Source organism: Solanum verrucosum, unplaced genomic scaffold (genome assembly GCF_900185275.1).
Source record: "Solanum verrucosum unplaced genomic scaffold, falcon-dt-bn FXZP01000128.1, whole genome shotgun sequence".
Classification (NCBI taxonomy): Eukaryota; Viridiplantae; Streptophyta; class Magnoliopsida; order Solanales; family Solanaceae; genus Solanum; species Solanum verrucosum.
This window is the reverse complement of record NW_026020327.1, coordinates 477704-493567: the sequence shown is the minus strand read 5'-3', so window position 1 is coordinate 493567 and position 15864 is coordinate 477704. Positions and strand designations below refer to the sequence as shown.

Below are 15864 nucleotides of genomic sequence, written 5' to 3'. Positions count from 1 at the left end.
ATCAGTAGTTACCTTCATCATTCTATTTTTGAATTTCAAATCTATTATTTCTCCAGTTCATCGATTTCAAGTTCCTAAAGAGGTAGAACTATTTCTTCATCATTTGTTTTCTTTCCAGTTCTTGAATTATTGTTTTTTTTTAAAAAAATAATTCTTTTTAGCTTTTTCATCCACAATTTTCTGATACATAAAGATTTTGATGATGAAAACTTTCATGAAAAATAGATATAAACAACGAAACGATGGATCTACAATGTTTATCCTGCTAAATATAAGTGTTGTTGATACATACTACTTAATGTATCATTTATATGTTTCAAGTTCTACAATATATCTTTAATCTTATTCAAATTATAGACAGTAGTAAATCAGTTGTGTGTTATGTATCTACGATCTTTAATGTTTGTTCAGTCTTATCCAACTTAGAAGGCTATGTATATGTTTATATTATCCAAAAATAATATTGATACATTAATCATAATGTTCTATAATTAGAGCAGTATGTATCAGTTTCAATAATAGGTATACGATACAGAACAATGACAATATTGACTACTTTATTATGTATCAAATTATGGTAATTATGTAACAACAAACTAACACATAGCGGCACAATTTTGTAACCATCTTATAAAATATAGCGGCACAATTTTGTATACTAGACACATTGGAAATATTCGTTCATGTTTCTTCACCTCCAAGTACAGACTAACGAAGATATTCATGATATATCTTCTCAAAATTTTTGACAAAGGATCATCGATAAACTGGGAGAAGAATTTTGAATCTCAATTTTTTTCCGATAATTTTGAATCAAAACTGAAAGGATCTTTGATGAACTGAGAGAAGAATTTCAAATCTCAATTTTTTTTGACAATTCTGAATAAAAATCGAGAGAATCTTCAAACAATTGTATAGGGATAAAGCAACACTCGTCTCTGTAATGTCTCAAATCTCTAGATTTTTCTCAACTCATTGATCTCCAAGCTACAATGGTTGATTCAACGCACCTCACTTTCTCACATTCTTGAAAGTCTCAACAAAATAGAGATATTCATGATGTATCAACTCAACTTTTCAATGATTTTGAATTGAAATTGAAAAGATTTTTGAAAATTTTGGAGAAGAAATTTGAAATTTGATTTTTTTGATGTTGTTATGCTTTGGGAGAGATTGATTAGCAGTGAAAACAACATAATTGCATGATTTATGGATTTGATATTTAATTTATGTTTTTGTTCCTTTTTAAGCGCAACAGAAAAGATTTTATTCCTTTTTTTAGCGCAACAAAAGAATTCTTCTTGTATCGAATTAATGTATCCGGATGGTGAATTAATGTATATGGATGGTACAAATTTTAAGGAATTATTGTAATTAGAAAAAGAGTAGGGATAGAATCTGGTGTTACTATTCGCTAGGTTCTAATCAAGTCTCAAATCCATAAACACAATAATCTTAGTTATACTAATTGATTATGACTTCAAGTAAAGATTTGATTGTATAGTTTCAATCTGAATTGTTGTCATTCTATGCAAATATCTTCAGTACAACTAATCAGAAAGCAATCTTGTTGGACATAAAACTTATATAAATCTAAATAACTTTTGACTTGATACCACTTGAACCAAATAAAAATGCTAATAAGTAAATTAAATTGATAATGAATAAAATACAATTAATTGTTAAATATAAATATTAACTTATTTTGTCCCAATAGATCACAACAAAACACACACGAGAAAAAATATGACAATATTTTATCTATGTCAAAATTTTAACAGGTGGTATACATGAGCCGAAAAATCAATGACATATTTAAACATTTTTCCTTAAATAACAAATACTTATATTGTTATAAGTATTTGTTAATACAAATTAAATAATACACGTTATGAGTATTCATGCAAGTTTTCTCAACTGAAATTATTGAAGGTATAGCAAAAAAAATTGTTAAAAATTTATACTACCATCTCTTGAAGACACAATTCAAATTTGGTATGCCATTGTAAGGATATAAAGACCTTAAAAACTTTATTGCACTTTGATTGCGAAGTGAGCCAGGAAAAAAAAGACAAAAATTAATAAACTTTTGGCATAGGTTCAAAGATGTATCGGATAACCTATAGAGGAATATGACTAGATTGGAGTCTCTTTTAATCCCAAAAATATATATAACTACACAATAAATTAATTGTTCATATTTAATATGAAGTATGGATAGATTCAATAAACTAATGGTCTAAAACTGAATTTTTGTTCCAAGGCACAAGCCATACATAAGGGAAAAAACGTACCCGCATCGGATGTATACACCAAACTAATGCAATTTCCACATTACCATTCATTTTCTTTTTCTCTCTTTTAGGAAGGTAATATACTAGCTAGTTTAAATTCTATCCATTTAGACGTCACAGTGCATGCAATGTGTTTTTTTTTTTGGAATTCGGAAAGAATATGCAACAACTCACAAACTACTCAAGAGATATACCGAGCAATGAGCTCAATTTAGAAGGTACATACCTAAAATTCTTTGACAATCATTATAAAATCTTGAGTTCCAACAAGATCAAAATTCAATACACACAACAACAACAACAAAAAATAAGAATAAAGCACATAAAATTCATTAATAAAAACAAAAATCAATAAAATTACTAAAAAAATCAAATTCTAAACAAAGTCCCAAATACACTAAATTACGAAACTAATTAAAAGAAGAGATAAAAGAAATGATCTAAATCATTAATTTCATAATTTATGCAAATCAACAAAAATGAAATAAGGAAAAGAAACTGATTTGGAGCATAACAAGGAACACGATATCCTATAACTAGTCCTTGATTAGTAAGAAGTATAGTTAATAATTAATTCGTTACTAATTAATTTTTTATTCGGATATTAAATATGTCATTCTTTACTGCGATTGGAAAAAAGCTTTGCTAGGGTTTTATGATGGCTCCTTGGTCTGATCTTCCTATTGAACTTGTTGAAAGAATTAGTAAATTCGTCAACAGCCATATTGATATCCTTCGCATTCGTGCAGTCTGCAGTTCATGGCGTTCAGCATTTTCTCCTAATTTCAAAATCCCCAAATCTCAGTTTCCCATCAAACTGCCTTTCCCCAACGACCTATTCTGGCCTTATAATGACATATCTCATTGTAATTTAATCGAAAGCACAGTTTATCTTTTACAACTTCCTCATCCTCCTCACACAGGCTGGTTAGTCAAGATTCTAAAAACATCACACGGAGAATTGAAGATTTTGAATCCTCTAACCAACAGAGTAATTGGTGATTTGCCTGATCAGAAATTGAATTTACTAGATATACGTGTTTCTCAAGTTTGTAAATTCTATCATGTCCATTGTGTCTTAAACTATAACTTACATTGTGTGCTCGGATTTGATTTATTTAATAAAATCTTACCTATTTGGAATGATCAAACCAATCATTTTTCTGTAATGGCAACTAGTATTTTTGATCACTTACTGTGTTTTAAGTCAGAGGATGAGAAATGGACTACCTTGAAAGATCCCACTAGTAAGATTGTCGATATTAGTGTGTATAAGGGGAATTTTTATGCTGTTGATACTTATGGAGAGACCATAATGTATGATCCCTTGTTTAACCAGACCATCGTATCTTCCACCGTCAACATATTTAACGAATGGGGCAGTAAGAAACGACTGGTGGAATCAGGTGGGGAGTTGTTTCTGGTTGATATGTTTTTAGATACTGATGTTAAGACAGAGTTGCATGGTTCTCAACCTTCATGGAAATGTCCCAAAGAAATTAAGGTTTGCCGGCTTGATGAAGAACAACATGAGTGGATTGCAGTGCATACATTGGGTGATCAAATTTTCTTTGCTGGTGACGACTGTTGTTTCTCTGTTTCTTCATCAGATTTTGGTGATCAGTGCAGAGGAAACTGCATTTACTATGTGAATGGAGGTATCATTGTGAATATGAGTAGGCGCCCGCCAAAGTACTATGACTATGACTTTGAAGATTATTTGGTATGTGGTCTTAGCGAGGAGGTGAAACTTAGATATAAAGGATTACATCGTCATCACACAGGTATCTTTAGCTTACAAGATGGTAAACTTGGTTCATTGTTATCCTTCCTTGAATATGCAGATATTTTCTGGCCACCCCCATCTTGGCTTTTTACTGACGATGATGAGGCAGCTTCTAAAGAGTTATGGCATTTTGTAATTGATGATAGACATGTAAGGTCGGTTAATGACAGGCCCTACATGAAGAAGGTTTGGTATAAAAGGTATCAATGACCTGAAGATTTAGATTCTTTGTTTATGAAACTCAATACCTTTCGTTCCTTGATTGACTTGTTTATATTAAATGTTGAATTCGCCATTTAACATGCTGCATAACGTTTTAAATATCCTTGATGGTGTTTGTCATGTGCCAATGAGTTTTCCAGATCAATATTGATGACAAAAAGTGTTGGATGATAGTAACGGGAACAAGAATCGTGTATCATGTTTATGTATTATGCATAAAAAGAAACAAATGTAGCTTTTAGGAGTTGCAACTTCCCGCAGATATATCTTTTCTATTACATTAATGTTACTCAATTTGAAGTGTTTGGAGGTATAGTGTATTACCGCTACGAATTCTTGAGCAGCTGAGAGTTGAACAAGCTTGTACCCCTCTGTCTCCCCTTAGACTCATGCATTTCAATTTTCATCAAACATTAGGATTTGTAGGACAGCAACACTAACATGAAAGATTAGCATCTCCTCCAGATGTCATTGTTCTTTTCTCTATAATTTTCAACATCTCCTTTTCAAACCTGTTTTGTATTGCTTGACTTGAGCCGAGGATCTTTCGATAACAATCTCTCTGCCTTCATAAGATATGGATAAGGTCTGCGTACACACCACCCTCTCCAGTCCCCATTTATGGGATTACACTGTGTATGTTGTTGTTGCCTCAATAAGGAAAAACAGACCATGGAACCATCTTAGTTTTCCTGCCTATTGCTTCCATGGATAAACCTTAGCAAAGCTCTACTAGACATTCTTATTTAGACTACTGATTGAGATGTAAATTTCAATGGTAACTCTTTCTGGCATGCCATTAGAATCTCTCAGCATCACTCTATTATCATCAACATTGTGACATAACAATAGAGAAAAAGTAACATTGAAATTAGCCAGCTCATTAGAACTAGCTCACATGGGTTTTGAAATTTGACGGATCAAGCCGACCTGATCCATATTATTGATGGGCCCTAAAATAGCTAGTCCAACCCATCACTATGTGGGTTGGGCCGATCCACTTTTTATAAAAAAGAAGTTTGAGAAATTATATAATTAGATATAGTCCCCTTAAATATATATGTGGGGTGATTTTTCCATATTTTTATCACTTATTAAGAGCCTTCTACCATATTGAGGAAGATACACTAGATATATGTATTTTTGCTACCAGATACACTGAAATAGGGAGAGAGACGAGCGAGATAGTTATGTATATATGAGAGTGGCGAGATGGGAGGGAGGGAAGCGAGATTTGTTATGTATCCTAGATACATGCAAATCCACTTGGATACAGTGTAATCTAGAACAAATAACACCTAATTTTAATTCCATATATCGCAAGATACATGTATCTCATAATATTGCAAACTAGAGTATCGGTAGCTTCGAAACTAGTGACAATTCTGCAAGTTTCCCATAATATTTTTAAATTTTAAATTTAATTTCTAATTTTGAAATGCTAACATAAATATCTGTTTGGTGATACTATTTGCTAGATGTTAATCAAGTCTCAAATCCATCAACACAACAATCTTAGTAATACTTATTATTGATTGTGACTTAAAGTAAATAATTAATTGTATTATTTCAATCTGAATCACTGTCATTGTATGCAAAATCTTGAATACAATCAACCAGAAAACAATTTTGTTGGACATAAAACTTTTATAAAACCGAATAATTATTGACATGACACTACTCGAATCAAATAAAAATACTAAATAAACAAATTTAGCAGTTAATAAATAATAATACAATTAGTTGTTAAATAGAAATATTAACTTAATGTTGTTCGAACAGATCACAACAAACCATCCACAAGAAAAAAGATGACAATATTTCATCTATTAAAATGAGCTTAAGTATTGTAAGTTTGAATTCCTCTTATTAAGGGCAACAGACTTGTTTCGATCGGACCAAAAAACTTATTCATTAAAAAAAAGAGAAGTATTGAAAACACTTCTAAATTTGGCGTAAATTATTAATTCCATCTCCAAATTATTGATAGACTTAAAAACACCTCTCTACTTGACTAATTTGACTTAAATACACCTCCAATTTGTCACATGATTTTGTAAATAGTCTCAAACTCTTGTATATGAGTGTGAGGATCTTAATTTAAAGTCGAGAGAAGTGTTGAAAACATCTTCTGAAACTAACAACCTCATGTTTATTTTATTTTTTAAAATATCATTTATTACTTGTTATTTTCTTATTGGATGAAATAAAAATTCCACCCAACATATTTTTTTTCCTATAATTTTTTCACCCGAAATAATACACCCGCATTATAATCCATTTTAAGAAATAAATAAATCACGTAATCATAATTCTTATAATAAATATTTATAATGAACAATAGAACTAGTTGAAGCATGTTTAAGAAATAATTTTGGATTAAATTAAAGAATGTAAAAAAAATATAAATTGAACTAATTCATGACTCATTGAGACTAATACTGTAATTGAACCAATCGCTTGTCTTCGTGTATTTACACCATAGTAAACAATTTAACAATAAATTATAGTATTCATTTAACAAGTCTTTTACGTCTTTTGATTTTTTAATTTGTTTTTTTTTTAAAAAAAAAATATGGGTCGTATTGCCGATATATTAATTTGGTTTGGCTAAATTATAAGGAAAAAATCTAACAGAAGTGAATTTTTTTAACTAGTCAATATTCCTAACATAATTATTAAAAACATCTCTAGTTTAAAATAATTGAACATTAGTTTATTTTAATTTTTAATTAGTAAATACACAATTTTTTTTGAAAATTAAAATTTAATTCATAACATTTTAAAACAAAAAAAAATTTGAACAATTTTTTTCATCTATAACAACCAAATTTAAACATCAAATGATGTTTAGAAATTGGGGGTGAAATTAATATTTTTTCACGTTTTTGAATAAAATCTCAAGACTCCAATTGGCCGACCCGACTCTTTCAGAGTATTTCAGTGTTTTCGTCCTCCATTAATGGCGGTGACCAGCAACTCTCTGGGATTACCAATCACCCATTGAGGTATGCATCAAAAAGTGTCCGTCTTTGTTTTCTTTTTGTGTTTTAGTTTATGCTGTTGAGGTATCTGTGCCATAACAATGTGTTTTCATGGTTCCTCAGAGGCAAATTGGGGTTAGTCTTTATATTTTCGATCTCAATTGACTCTATCTTCTATGTCCGCTGATTTTTTGTATCTCTGAGATATTCATTTTATGCATAGGTTGAACTTTAGAGGCATAACATTGTAGGTCTTACTACCGTTCTATAAGTCTTGCCTTTTTTCCATGAGGCATAACATTGTAGGTCTTACTACCGTTCTATTAGTCTTGCCTTTTTTCCATATTCAAACTTGTTCCATGGTTTATCAATTAACACAACTAGTCTATAAATAGCATAAACATTGGACCTTATCCTAACTTTTTAATAAATATCTTATGTAATTGTACTTGAAAGGGGAAATTTGTTTTGCTTTCGTAACTGGAAAAAGCATCAAACATTATGAAATTGTGGCTATAATGAGGAGGAAAATGTGCTCTAGGAATTTCTTTTAAAAAGATTTTTCAATATTATGGTTTCTCTGTTATACTTCAAATGATTTTGTTATTGAAATATGTCTCTTGTTGTTGTTTTTGCACTCCCATTGCTCATACTGATTACAAGTTTGATGCTGTTTCGAACTTTTGTGCCAACTGGTGTTGCGCCAGTTAACTCATGAGGGATTTTATCGGTCGTAAAGAACAAATGACTGATGTTTCTTTAGATAGAGGGGGGAGGGGGATAGATAGTGTTTGGACGTTAGGGAAGAAAATGATGTTATTTTAGAGGGGGGTGGGGGGTGTAGTTAGTGTTTGGATCTTAGTCAGGAAAATGAAGTTATTATAGAAATAGTGTTTGCTAGTATATATTAGAAGTGAGAATGTGGAGGAGCTTATAGTAAAGTAAAGTAATGTGTATAGATATTAAAATGTATCAAATTTATTTTATATTGCAAGTGTATATTCTTTTCTTTCCCTTTTTCCCTTCCTCTTCACTTCTATTGACCACTGAACCCTTTTTGCTTAACTTGTTCAAGCAACAAAGTCCAAGGCTGATATTAGGGTGGAGTGGGCACAAATTCTTACCGGAGATACGTACATTTTTGGTTCGTTCTCTTTTTAAACTATCTAAATCTTATCTGCAGTATCAAGAGTAATACTAACCGTATTCGCTTTCAAATTTGTTAGTTCAGTTGGAGAAATGTAGTTGCCACTTGCCAACGTAATGGTAAACCTTCAAATAGGATTTCAAAGCAGTGACTTTGAAATTTGTTAGCTTTTCAGTCAATTGGTGTTTTGCTGAATTTTATTATTTGCTTCAGTTCGTTTGATGACCATTCTGGTATCTGATTTCAATTTGTTTATCCTATTTCGACTTGCATGAAGTTTGAGAAAGTAAAAAATACTTTTGAATTTTGTGGTCTTAAAGTAAAAGATTAGTAGAATGTCCTTTAATCTTGTGTTAGAAAGGTTAATGATTATTTTCCTGTTTTGTTTACATTTTATTTTTAATTAAACGCACAGGGTATTAAGGATTTCTTTCCATTATTGTATCTCTTATACAGTATAATTCTTATTGCAGGGGTGGATCGGCTAAAAATCAATCTTTTTAAGCTGTTACAGACTGTTTGTTGGTGTTGCAAATGTGTGGGAAATGCAGACGATATCCATCCACAACTTTGTAATTACTAATTATAGTTTTACCATTTTTAGTTTATGCCCTCCCGCTTCAGTGCACAACCAAGAAACCTTCCTCTGTCCCAAATTGAGAAGTTCATACCTAAGAAGTGGAGGAGTGTTAGAGAATCAGACCCCCAAAACTGTTGCCAGACCTTGCTGTATAGTTCTCATGAACGTATTTCAGGGACTTGTAAAGCAGGTAATGAACCTATGGTGGATTGCCTCCTGACAACCTTGAAGGACTTTGCAGGCCAAGGTCACATACGCAAAGCCTTTAGAACTTTTTCTCTAATTCGGACTAATGTCTCCTCTCAAACCCCTTGTGATCTTGTCATACAGTCATTGTCGTCTCTTTTATTGTGTTGTACTAATTGTAAGTCACTCTCCGAAGGGAAACAAATTCATGCCCACATTATTAATTTGGGCGTTGCACATAGTTGGAATTTGGTGCCAAAGATAATTACATTCTATACGACCTTTGGTTTACTTGATGATGCTCATGTAATTGCCGAAACTTCAAATATTTTGCACCCTCTCCCATGGAATCTCCTTATTTCTTCTTATGTTAGAAGGGGGCAGAATGAAGAGGCATTCTCTGCCTATAGGCAGATGGTGAATGGAGGTGTAAGACCCGATGATTTCACTTATCCATCTGTTCTAAAGGCCTGTGGTGAACAGTTAAATCTTGTTTTTGGCAGGGATATTCACAAATCTATAGATGCTAGTTTCCTAGAGGGTAACTTGTTTGTCCAGAATGCTTTAGTTTCCATGTATGCGAAATGTGGAGAACTGGATGTTGCACATGATATATTTGAAAGGATGGCAATTAAGGATGCAGTTTCTTGGAATTCGATGATCTCTGGTTATGCTTCCAAAGGTACGTGGAGTAAAGCTTTTGAGCTTTTTGATAAAATGAGGGCGGCTGGTGCTGAAATGGATATTATTACTTGGAACACCATAGCTGGAGGTTGCTTGAAGACAGGTAACTTTATTGGGGCTCTTAAATTGTTCTCTCAAATGAGAACTTGTGGAATTCAGCTAGAACCTGTGGCAACACTTATTGGTTTGGGTGCATGTTCCCACTCTGGTTTGTTAAAAATTGGAAAAGAAATTCATGGTTTAGTGATTCGAAGTCACCTTGATGATTTTGATAATGTAAGAAACGCTTTAATCAACATGTATGCCAGATGCAAGGCACTTAAGCAGGCGCTTATTTTGTTTCAGTGTGTTGACTCTAAAACTGTAATTACCTGGAATACAGTCATATCTGGCTTTGCACATTGGGATAGGTCTGAGGAAACCTCCTTTCTTTTTCGAGAAATGCTGCTTTCTGGTGTTGAGCCAAATTATATCACTATAGCAAGCATTCTCCCCCTGTGTGCTAGGGTGGCAAATTTACAACATGGTAAAGAATTTCACTGCCATCTTACAAGGCGTGAAGGGTTTGAAGAACATTTGCTCTTGTGGAATTCACTTGTGGATATGTATGCAAGATCTGGAAAGGTAGTTGTAGCTAGAAATCTATTTAATTTGATGAGCAAGAAAGATGCAATTACCTACACATCGCTGATAGCTGGATATGGTATTCAAGGTGAAGGAAGAGAAGCAATTAAACTATTTAATGAGATGATAAGACTCCATATAAAACCAGACCATGTGACCATGGTTGCTGCTTTGTCAGCCTGTAGTCATTCAGGCCTTGTGATGCAGGGCCAGAAACTATTTGAAAAGATGCAAAGTATTCATGGTTTAAGTCCTCATCTAGAGCACTTCTCTTGCATGGTTGACCTCTTTGGTAGGGCTGGTCTACTTAGAAAGGCAGAGGAAATTATCATAAAGATGCCTTATGAACCAACACCTGAAATGTGGGCAACTCTCCTTGGAGCATGTAAGATTCATAGGAATACTGAAATAGGAGAATGGGCAGCTGAGAAGCTGCTGGAGCTGAGGCCTGTTAATCCTGGATACTACGTGTTGATTGCTAATATGTATGCGGATGCTGGGCGTTGGAACAAACTGGCAAAAGTGAGGACCGTGATGCGGGATTTCGGTGTAAGAAAATCTCCAGGATGTGCTTGGGTCGATACGGGTTCTGGCTTTTCTCCCTTTTTGGTTGCAGATACCTCCAGTGGCCAAACCAATGAAATTTATTGTCTACTGGGAGGGCTGAATAGGCAAATGAAAGACACTGGTCATTTGTCTACAGAGGATTCGTCTTCTGAAGAAGAACTTTGTGAAGGACTTCTTTAGGAAACGAAAGGTGAAACTTTGATCCTGTCCTTTGACTATTTCCAAAAGAACTTTGCTCATCTTTCCTGTTGCAAGGTATATCCTATTGCTCATGCAGAATACGTGCCAGTTTGATCAAACATTCTTCTTTTTCTGCCATGGTTGAGGTAAATGACTGTTTTATGCATAACGGCACTTTCTTTTAACCATCTGCAAAGAAAACTTAGCTAATACTTTGACTTGTGATTCTTTCAATGCCATAGTTGTCTTTTCACCCCCCCCCCCCCCCCCGGCCTGAAGCTCGCATGACTTTCTTGATCTTTTTGACCACTGATGATGTTTTCTCTTTAAAGGTTGCAGATTTTGGAGAGTAAGGGAACACTTGGAGAATTTATGTCAATCTTCAAGGTAGTGGACAGACTTTTTAAACAGAATATTGATGACATTAATTGTTCAAGTCTTAAGTGTATTTTCTCATTCGTTTTGTAGGCTTGTGATCTCAGTTAGAATGACGAGGGTTCTTTCCCTGCAGCATATGCTTTCATTCACAAGATAAATCCCTTGGTGCAGACTCATTCTGTTCCAAATAATACTACTATTCATTTTTATAGGTGTGTTCATCTTTTCTTGATGTATTCTCTTAAATCCCTTGGTGGAGACTTATTCTATTCCAATTATTTCCTTTTGATGTACTCCATGAAGTATTTTTATCAAGGACTGCCATTTATAGATCCTGAGAGGAGGACTTCTCACTTTTGTTTTAAGATGGACGTAGAATTTACAATTAATAAGATTCTACATAAAGTTATAAAAGTACTACCCCTTTTGTTGGGTCAAGCTTTAATTTTTATTGAAAATTTGGAACATCACATTTCGTAACTTTTCTGAGAAAACATACATGCTATAGATAGTATTTAAATTATATCATGGCATTTTATAAGAACAAATTAAATAGCAGAATTTTAGAAGTGGGCTTTAAAATGCTTGTCACACAATCTACTACTTGATCTACCCATTCTACAGTTCATGCTTCATCAACAGTTATTCAATCAGATTCTGATACAAGCGTGCTTTATATTCCTGGAGAAAAATTAGAAGGGGTAGAGGAAAACGTAGAGAAGGTGACATCAATTTCTGCTTTATAATTTTGAATGGAATAATTTCTGCAATTTTTTGCTGTTGTAACTTTCTTGATATTGTCGGGTTACTTTGTTGTGATCTGGATGTATCTTGTGATTGATGAAATGCTGACCTTTTTCTGCTGAAAACTTCTATATTTTCTGTTGTCTAAATGCTCTCCATCCATTGTTCCTTCAAGCGTGGATTATTTATCGTTTTAACTGCAAATGACAGTACAGTTACCCATTATAGGAAGAAAATTCAATAATAGGTAACAAGAAGAATTCAACAATTGCCAATGTAAGGGGGAGGAGATTAGATACACATTAAATGTTATCCTTGAAAAATGAACCAAAGAACTTGAGAGTTTTGAGACCTTAGACTTCTGCACTCTGTGAAATTTCATTAGCCAGCAGCATAGTACTGATGGCTTGCAATTTCGTATGGAGATCCACTTATACGGTATGGTAGAGTTCAGAAAAGAAACGAGTTCAAGTAAAGCTTCTGATTTTGGTCAATCAATTACCACAGGACAAAAGAGCAGAACGTTAAAGTCTAGAAATATAAGTTAGACTTCAGTCCGTCAGTCTTTTAGTCGATAACCTTTCAACCCCTTCTCCACTGAGGTTAGAAATGGTGAGGGTGGAGGTTCTACCCCCAAAATTTTACTCAAGGTGTAACTAAAATGCATGGGTGGCAACGATGTGATTAATCACTTACTCTGCTGCATAACAGTCTAGCAGATGCACTTCTTTTTTATGCTATGTGGATCATTCATTTGCCTTTGATGTTTTCATGTCAGTGGGTAGTAAGGGTGTCAGTACTTCATGCAGATTCTTAAAAGTACACTGAAAATTATCAAATCGGTGTTGTCCGTAATGGATACTTGTGCAGATCAGTACACGAGACGTTCCCATTAAACAAATCCATGTAACATAGCTAATCTTTTTCCCATTTGGTTTGAAGATGACCCTCATACTGTGTGAGTAATCGGTAGTTTGGAGATAAGATTTTGTTATGTGTATGCTTCATTTACCTGCTTCTACAACTAATGTCTTAGATCAAGTGCATGTTGCCAAAGGGTAGCGATTCTTAATTTTTTTCCTCTTCTCTTTCTTTCTATTGGACTCCAGTGAAAGAAAAATATAACTTTGGTAAAATAACCATATAAAAGATCAGAACATTATGACATTGTCAAAAAGAATATTAGAACATTATGTGACCAATCATGGAGAGTATGTTCAAAGAGAGGTGGAGCTGTGGAACATTGATTTGCAATACATAAAGACTCTTCTTCGGACTCTAACTTCTCGGTTATAACTTATAATGTTGTCCTCACTTTTATATTAACGCTTGTGTATAATAGGATGTACTGAAAACTAAGGGGTCGTTTGGTGTGAGGGATAAAAATAAATAGTCCTGGGATAAAAAAAATATTCCAGGGATAAAATTTGGTGTCTTGTTTGGTTTCCAAGTTTGGGATAAGTTATCCCACCATTTATACCATAGTGATGGGATAAGTTATCCCATATATATGGTGGGATAACTTATCCCAAGATAGCTAATCCCAGGATAATTAATCTTGGATAACTTGTTCCTAACCAAATGATCCCTAAGAGAACTAATGTGCAGCAGAGTCTTCACTAGCGCTTTTGAATTCAATCTGCATGGATCCTAGGTTTTAATAGTCAGTGCACATCTTAAATCCATATTCTACCCTGCTACCACACTACTGTTTCAGTCTTTCAAATCCCCCCCCCCCCGCCCCCCAGTTTCTACTGTTCAATGTTGTGTCAACTGCAAGCATATTCTAAGAAAAAGGAGAGAATAAGTGATTCTGAAGTACTTCCCCCGTTCACTTTTACTTGTCTCGTCTCGCTCTCTAAAGTATTTTTTCATCATATTAATATGTGAAGGAGTGCAACTTATAGTATGTTTCATATAGTTTCAATGACAACATACCTGTAATCCGACAAAGTGGGGATTGGGAGAGTACAGTGTATGCAGACCGTACCCCTACCTTGGTGGTAGAGTGGTTGTTTTGGATAGATCCTTGGCTCAAGGAAATATAGTTCTAAGCAGTACGTAGAAAATGTTTCCTATAGTTCTATATCAGAAAAAAGGAAATGTTTCCTATAGTTTTATATCAGAAAAAAGGTAATGTTTCCTATAGTTTTAGAATATCTAAATTTTAAATATTAAATTTATCTAATTCAGTTTAGCTCTAAAGATAAGTCAAATTGACTCTCGTGAAGCGAAACGTGACTAGTAAAAGTAACGGAGGGAGTACATTATTTTTCTGAAAGTTTTCCTGCTCCTTTAAGCTTTGATATTTGTCTTGATAAAATATAAGCTTCTAAAGGTATTAATACCCTGAAATAGTAGTACTTTACCATTCTCAAAAAATAAAATACCCTGAAATAGTAGTAAATGATTAAATTGACTTGTTTCTCCATAAACAGGGTTCTCATGTGTGATGATTTCATTCCAGGGGTACTTTGCAAGCTGAGCTGAGGTTATTGTGCATCTTGTCAAAGCTATAGGTGCGTCATTAGTTACTATTTGTGTTCCTTCTCGTCAATGTAGTCTATTTATCTTCCTTTCTCTATCATGTTAGTGCTAATCAGGATGAGATAAAGCAGCCAATAAATGAGATTCTCACTACTCTTGTATAAAATTTCGAGGCTTTCTCTAATGTAATTAGAAATGAGATTCTCAATTTACTGTAACAAGCGGAGAACAGTTCATTTTCTTGCCTGAGTAGAGCATAATTGTTGCAAATTCATGAAAGGTGATATAGGCACATGACTTGCACCTCATGCTCCTAGTTATTTTATATTTTAAGTGTATATTCTTTTCCTTTTCCCCTTTTGTATTTATGGTGATGTCGTTCCTTTTAAGCACCGTAGCCTAAATGATGAATTCCATGTATAGGGGAAACATGAGCAAATGAACTTAAATAACAAAGTGGAGGCAAGTGGTTAGGGTGTGTGTACAAACTCTTACTGGTGATAAGGTACATTTGGGTTTGTGCATTTTAAGTTGCCTAAATCTTCTCTGCAGTAGCAAGAGACAAGAGTAACCTGGTTATTGTTTTGCTTTCAGATTCGTCAGGTACGTTGGAAAACGCCATTGTGAAGTGTGAATGCAATGACTGGAGAACACAAGTGCTTTCATAGTGGTATAATTTGTTACTTTATCTGTCAATTGGCGTTTTGCTTAGTTTTCTTATTTGTTTCAGTTTGTTTGATGTTAATACTTAATAATATCTTATAGATGATTCCAAAACAAAAATGACTGTTCTTTTTTCTATCTATAATCTCTGAAAGGAAAAAAATGTACTTTGTGTGCCATGAGAGCACATTTCCTTTCTAAATGATACTTATTTAATAACATTAACGGCTTCTGACTGTTTGCTTATTGTAATTTGCAAATCATTCTTGGTATGCTGGAGATGTTGCTTTTACTTCCTTACGAGGATTGGTTTTTCTCTCGATACAAGACAATACAAG

The 15864-nt window shown here is 33.6% G+C and overlaps 2 protein-coding genes across 2 annotated transcripts; both read left to right on the top strand.

The window, feature by feature from the left end:
• The first annotated feature begins 2952 nt into the window (after positions 1-2952).
• LOC125835675 (F-box protein SKIP23-like) lies at positions 2953-4290 on the top strand. Its single transcript, XM_049514786.1, has 2 exons — positions 2953-3342; positions 3502-4290. The coding sequence occupies exons 1-2, from the start codon at positions 2953-2955 to the stop codon at positions 4288-4290; spliced, it is 1179 nt and encodes a 392-aa protein (XP_049370743.1).
• Positions 4291-8372: 4082 nt separating this feature from the next.
• Positions 8373-11360, top strand: LOC125835632 (pentatricopeptide repeat-containing protein At1g71490-like). The gene is made up of 2 exons (XM_049514741.1): positions 8373-8430; positions 8907-11360. Exon 2 carries the CDS (start codon positions 9041-9043, stop codon positions 11252-11254), a length of 2214 nt encoding a protein of 737 aa, XP_049370698.1. The 5' UTR covers positions 8373-8430; positions 8907-9040; the 3' UTR covers positions 11255-11360.
• Positions 11361-15864: the final 4504 nt, after the last annotated feature.

Excerpts from the sequence above, each read along its gene's own strand:
- LOC125835675 (XM_049514786.1), top strand. The coding sequence starts at position 2,953 with ATGGCTCCTTGGTCTGATCTTCCTATTGAACTTGTTGAAAGAATTAGT. Across the intron at positions 3,343-3,501 it reads TAGATATACGTGTTTCTCAA|TCAGAGGATGAGAAATGGAC; the intron begins GTTTGTAAATTC and ends CTGTGTTTTAAG.
- LOC125835632 (XM_049514741.1), top strand. The coding sequence starts at position 9,041 with ATGCCCTCCCGCTTCAGTGCACAACCAAGAAACCTTCCTCTGTCCCAA.